Below are 6453 nucleotides of genomic sequence, written 5' to 3' on the forward strand. Positions count from 1 at the left end.
ATTGTTTTCACTTTGTTTTTTTGATGTCATTCTTTAGAGTACTTCTTGCTCTTGCAATTTTCAAGCAACTCTTCTGAAATATTCTCATTTTGTAAACATTTTTTTCCATTTGTATCTCCTTAAGCCAGCTTTCAAAAATGGTACATCGACTCTTCAGACATCGCATTTTTTGTAGGTGAAAATCTGAAACTAACTGAAGCTTTTTTTCTTGTTTCTTGATCAAACAACCTAACTTTAATGCAATTTACATCATAAGAATGAGGCTTGAGAGAAAAATACATCCCACTTTGACTTGCATTGTGTCCTTGCACCTTGAAGAACACAGTACAGTTATCGCAAGGTTTGTGAAGGTTTGTAGCTCAAGTTGAGGTTTAGGGTGTAGGTTTGCTCGCTGAGCTGTAGGTTTGATACCCAGACGTTTCATTACCTGGCTAGGTAACATCATCAGTGGCGACCTCCAAGTGAAGCGAAGCTGTTGGCTCCTGCTTTCTATTTATATCTTCCTCCTGGATGGGGTTCCTGGGGTTTGTCGTGATGTCATTTCCTGTTCGTTTTCTGAGGGGTTGATAGATGGCATCTAGATCTACGTGCTTGTTTATGGCATTGTGGTTGGAGTACCAGGCTTCTGGGATGGTTGCTGGTGTAGTTAAGTATTTGGTCAGTGTTTGTCGGTTTTCTGTATACGCAGGTTTTGTAATTCTCCCTTGTCCTTTCTTTCTGTGACGTCCAGGAATGCGAGTTTGTTGTCGGTTTCTTCCTCCTTGGTGAACTTTATGCCTTTGAGGGTGTTGTTGATGATGTTAAATGTCTCTTCTATCTTGTTTCATTTTGTGATGATAAAGGTGTCATCTACGTAGCGAACCCAGATTTTTGGTTTGATGATTGATAGGGCTGTTTGTTCGAGCCTTTACATTACCACTTCTGCTATGAATCCTGATAGCAGAGATCCCATGGGTGTGCCGTTGGTTTGTTTGTAGATTATGTTGTTGAAAGTGAAGTGGGTTGTGAGGCACAGGTCCACTAGCTTCATGGTGTTTTCATTGGTAATGTGATTGGTGGTTGGTGTGTGAGTGATGATCTGTTCTAAAAGTGTGGCAAGTGTTTCCTTTGCTAGGTCGATTGTTGATGGAGGTGAGCAGTGCTGTTATGTCGAATGAGATCATTGCTTTGTCGTCTTCTATTTTGGTGTTTTTGATGATTTTTAGGCATTCCTGGCTGGAGTGAATGGAGTGCTGTGACTCTTCTACTAGGTATTTCAGTCTTGCGTGTAGTTCTTTGGCCAGTCTGTAAGTAAGTGTTCTGGGTAGGGAGACTATGGGTCTGAGGGGGGCTTCTGGTTTATGGATTTTTGGTAGTCCGTAGAATCGTGGGGTGTTGGTCTTGTCGGGTTTCATTTTCTGGAATTCCGTCTTGTTTAATTGTCCGGAATTGTGTAATTTTCTTAGGAGATATGTAATTTTGTTTCCTGGTTGTGGGGTCGGGTCTAGCGCCACCTTTTGGTAGGTGTTGGTGTCTGCGAGTAGTGCATTGGCTTTCTCTATGTAGTCCCTTCTGTTCAGGATGACTGTGAGCCGACCTTTGTCTGCAGGTAATATAACGATGTTTTTGCCTCGCCACCCACTTCACTTTCAACAACATAGTCTACAAACAAACCAACGGCACACCCATGGGATCTCCGCTATCAGGATTCATAGTAGAAGTGGTAATGCAAAGGCTCGAACAAACAGCCCTACCAACCATCAAACCAAAAATCTGGGTTCGCTATGTAGATGACACCTTTGTCATCACAAAATGAAACAAGATAGAGACATTTAACATCAACAACACCCTCAAAGGCATAAAGTTCACCAAGGAGGAAGAAACCGACAACAAACTCGCATTCCTGGATGTCACAAAGAAAGGACAACGGAGAATTACAAAACCTGTGTATACAGAAAACCGACAAACACTGACCAAATACTCAACTACACCAGCAACCATCCCAACACACACAAACGAAGCTATACCAGAACACTATTCCAATGAGCCACCACACACTGCAGCACAGACGAACATCGAAAAACAGAGGAGAACCACCTCTACAACGTATTCAAGAAGAACGGATACTCAAAAAACAGTGCGCAGATTCCTCAAGAACAAACCACGACAAGCAGACAAAACACAGCCAGAAACCCTAACCACCTTACCATATATCAAAGAAGTTTCAGAAATGACAGCCAGACTACTGAGACCCCTAGGAATCCTAGTAGTACACAAACCCACCAACCCTCTCAAACAAAAACTAACAAATTTAAAAGACCCAGTACAGCCCATGGACAAAACCAACGTCATCTATAAAATTCCATGCAAGGACTGCCTCAAACACTACATAGGACAAACAGGAAGAAAGTTAGCCACCAGGATACATGAACACCACCTAGCCACAAAAAGATACGACCCCCTCTCCCTCATAGCCCTACACACGGATGAAAAAAAACCCACCATTTTTGACTGGGACAACACATCTATCCTGGGACAGGCTAAGCAAAGACATGCCAAAGAATTCCTAGAAGCCTGGCACTCCAACCGCAATGCCATAAACAAGCACGTAGATCTAGATGCCATCTATCAACCCCTCAGAAAGCGAACAGGAAATGACATCACCACAAACTGCAGGAACCCCATCCAGGAGAAAGATATAAATAGAAAGCAGGAGCCAACAGCTTCGCTTCACTTGGAGGTCACCACTGATGATGTTACCTAGCCAGGTAATGAAACGTCTGGACATCAAACCTACAGCTCAGCGAGCAAACCTACACCCTATACAGTACAGTTATTAGTTAAGTAGCAGAATTATACTCTGTGTTACAAGTGCAATTTGCCATTTTTAGAAAGAGGTCCTCCAAATCCTCATGAGAGTTCCATGTTTTCCATTGCATTCTCTCTTATGCATTTCTGTCTTACGTAATCATCAACTAATCAAGATAAGTTTATACTTCCAGCCAGTGATTCTACTGTCCATTATTTTTGTGATTTGGCAGGGGAAGGATGTGGGGAATGGGATAAGAAAACGTCTGCCCAAACTATTAGTCTTCCTATTTGGTGCATATCTTTTGCATTCTTCAGATTAAAGCTGCTTTTACTAAATATGCAATTTTTCTTGAATTACAACCGCTAATTGCACTTTTCTCTTTGTTTTTTATATATAGATTCCCTTGGTGTTGCAACTTTTTGACACGCTGCATGCACTCTGTAATCTCCTGGTTGTAGCACCTGACAACCTAAAGCAGGTCTGTTCTGGAGAGCATCTAACTAATCTTGACAAGAACATCCTTCATGCCTTCGTGCAGTTACGGTCTGACTACAGATCAGCACGCCTTGGTCGCCACTTCAGCTGAAATCCTTGGTTTTTTGAAATCTGAGTACAGTTTCGAAGCTTGATACGCTGGACTTTTTGGGCTTAGGTTGTTTCGAACTTCAGAAGCTTTAAATACAGGGCATTCCAACCCCTGTTACATAGCCATTTACAAATATATTTGGGATATTTGTGACTTCAGTAAAAAGCAGCCATTATTGAACTGCTTCATTGCAGGCTGAGTTAATCCAAGTTAAACACAATAATATTTTTGCACAACTTATGCTCTAATGATTATTTGGAGCTGAACCTATCAGAAGCTACTAACATAACTCAGTGTCCATATGTAACAAATTGCTGTTCATAATTAAATACAATCAGGGAGGTTGTTGAAGCACTGAATAATAAGTTTAAAGCTCAGTTCTATAAACACTCGTTTGAAGAAAATGTACAGTGTTGTATCCAGGCATAATGGATTCACTTGCTCTTACTGTACACAGATGTAACACTATATTAATAGTATATTTGTTTATACAGGTCTTTGATTAAACAGCTACAGCAGGTGCCTCAGCATATTGAACATGTTATTGCTTCATAGGTTATTTTGTTTGTCAGGGAATGGGGTGAGGGTTGAGGCGATTGTATGTGTCTCTGTTATGCCATTCCTATGTAAGTTAACTTAGCTTTAGTATTAATGAGCTACTGCAAGTAGTGCTCGATTAAATACATAATGCTTTTGACATCTCTGGTGTTATTACTGTTCTCTGTTACGCTAATAATGACATTGCTAGAGGAGATAGAAGAATTGAGCATTCTGAAAGTCATTGCTCTTAACGTATGGGGGAAATTTTTTTCTTAAAGTTAGTGAGTTTTAATTATTTTTGCTATAAATATCAGTCATTTCAACAGACCTCAAATTTATTTTGTCAATCATTTAAATGTTCTCTGAATAAATCTTGCCTATCAGTGTGACCAGAAGTACTACAAACAATTGGTCAGTAATTTTTATATTTTGTACTGATCCTTTTTCACACTCTAGAGTATGATTTTACATCATTCCCAAACAGTTGTAATTGTTGTAATTATTTCCTGTGTGTGCATGCTGTGCAGTATTTCTTCTGGAATATGAAGAGTGAAAGATTGGAAATGATCAGTGGAAAGCTGCAGAATTCCTCCATTAGCAAAATTGTAAACATTACTTCCTCATGATTAAACTGCAAATGCCCCAGTATACAGAATAGTTGAAGTATTTCTCTTTTTATTTCTGTATTATTGTCAATAATCCTTGATACTATTATCTGTATGTGGGGAAAGATGAAATGTTAAATTTTAATTATCCTTAAATGCTAAGGACAAAAGATATTTAAATCTGAAACAAAATAGTCATATGATTGGACGAACAGGTATGACCTTTCATTATATAACTCAAACCACCTTTTAGCGACTGCAGGTCTAATTGTTCAAAGTCAGGAAAACTCAAAATAGGAAAGAAAGGCAAACCCACTGAGATACTTCTACTGTTTGAGTATTCTGATAAATCAATAGTTTTGAAATTACTTTGTTCAATAATGTGTTTGATTTCCCATATATTATACTTCCTTTTCCAGACATTTAGCAACAAGTATGTTGTAGCTAGTGGAGTAATGCATTGGAGGCTTGTAACATATGCCCATTTGCCATTCATGACCCAGTAGACCATGCAGTAATTCTAGCAGTAAAGTTTATTCATTATTAAAAACTGTTAAATCTGAAGTTAAACTATTACTTTTGTTGGAAGTTTAATTTGAAATTAATTTTATTTCAGCCTAAAGGACTTTGAATGAATGGGAATATGGTATAAAACTGTTACCTCCCATTTGAGGTTTGAATATTTATTAAGCTGATCTCCAGGAACCCTTAGCTTGAAACTATGTGCAGGTACCAAAAGTTGAATAACTTTAGGTAATGAGGTCTGACATCAGTTAAACCTTGATAACATGATTTTCAATGTGTAGAAAAAAATTGCAAATACCATGATGCTTTCAAGCATGGATTTAATAATAAATAACAAGGATATAAGACAGCACTTGCAATAGCGTGCGTGTGTGTGTGTCTCTATCTCTCAGAATAGCATGCATGCTATTAAGTACCAGAAAACTTAAGGAGAAAATACTTATGCCTTAAAATCTGTTCTTGCCATCTGTCTCTTCCTTCACCAGCTTCCATATACAGTATTCCAGCATTGACAACACCACCAGCTGCCTACTATCCATTTGGAAAAAATACTGGCAAAACAAAAGGCATTGTCTTTGGTCCATATCACATCACCTGCCCTGTAATGTTGCATACCAAGTGTTGTATCCTGTTTAACTCCTGAGCTGAGGTGCAGCTGCTGTGGTCTCTGTCACAGATCCCCTGCTCCCATCTCAAATAATATTATGCACTATAAACCTAACAAAAACCTAACAAAACACATCTAATACGGAAATCCCCCACCACCAATTTTATGAGAATGGACTATTCTAATACTCCCTTGCCCAGCATCACCTTTGTAAACCTTAGTTCTCCAAGCTTTGCTACTTTTATTCTTTCAAACATGAAGTTCTATATCACCACCACCCACTTCCTCATTGCCTTACCCATCCCTAAAATTACTCATCTGCTCCAAACATACTTTATTTAATTCTGAACTCTTGTGCCCTGTCACCACACCATTCCTCCATCATTCTTATGTCTTAAGCTTTTCTGAGATCCCATACTCTTGGATTCTGTCTCTAGACTTCTTTTTCTGCTTTGAGACCATTTATACACCCTCCTGTTCTGTAAATGCCTCCTTTGAATCAGTAGCTAATTTTTTCGTACCTATGAATAATTTTACTGTGTTTTTCTGTTAAGTTGGATATCCAAATGCAAGTTCATTTTATTGAGAAGAGCAAGAGAGCTTTGGTCAATTTTCTTCATTCTACAAATTGCAAAAATTAAGTCCAAGATTCAGCTCCAAAAATGACCTCTGGCTGTGAACCTTGGATGTAAGATATAAGGTAGTCTAAATTTAAAGTTGGTATTAAAAAATAAGATGACAAATTGTTTTTGTAATTTGCAGGGCTGTTAGGGTATGGAATTTGCTGTGAGTTAGTTAT

The 6453-nt window shown here is 38.6% G+C and overlaps 1 protein-coding gene across 1 annotated transcript in view; it reads left to right on the plus strand.

Moving 5' to 3' along the window:
• exoc5 (exocyst complex component 5) overlaps positions 1-4572 on the plus strand; it is an 81828-nt gene extending 77256 nt beyond the window's left edge. Inside the window, exon 18 of the mRNA XM_060829126.1 lies at positions 3189-4572. Coding sequence (XP_060685109.1) covers positions 3189-3377 — 189 coding nt within the window. The 3' untranslated portion in view covers positions 3378-4572. The remainder of the gene's footprint in view (positions 1-3188) is intronic.
• Positions 4573-6453: the final 1881 nt, after the last annotated feature.

This window comes from Hemiscyllium ocellatum, chromosome 8 (assembly GCF_020745735.1).
Source record: "Hemiscyllium ocellatum isolate sHemOce1 chromosome 8, sHemOce1.pat.X.cur, whole genome shotgun sequence".
NCBI classification, from domain to species: Eukaryota; Metazoa; Chordata; class Chondrichthyes; order Orectolobiformes; family Hemiscylliidae; genus Hemiscyllium; species Hemiscyllium ocellatum.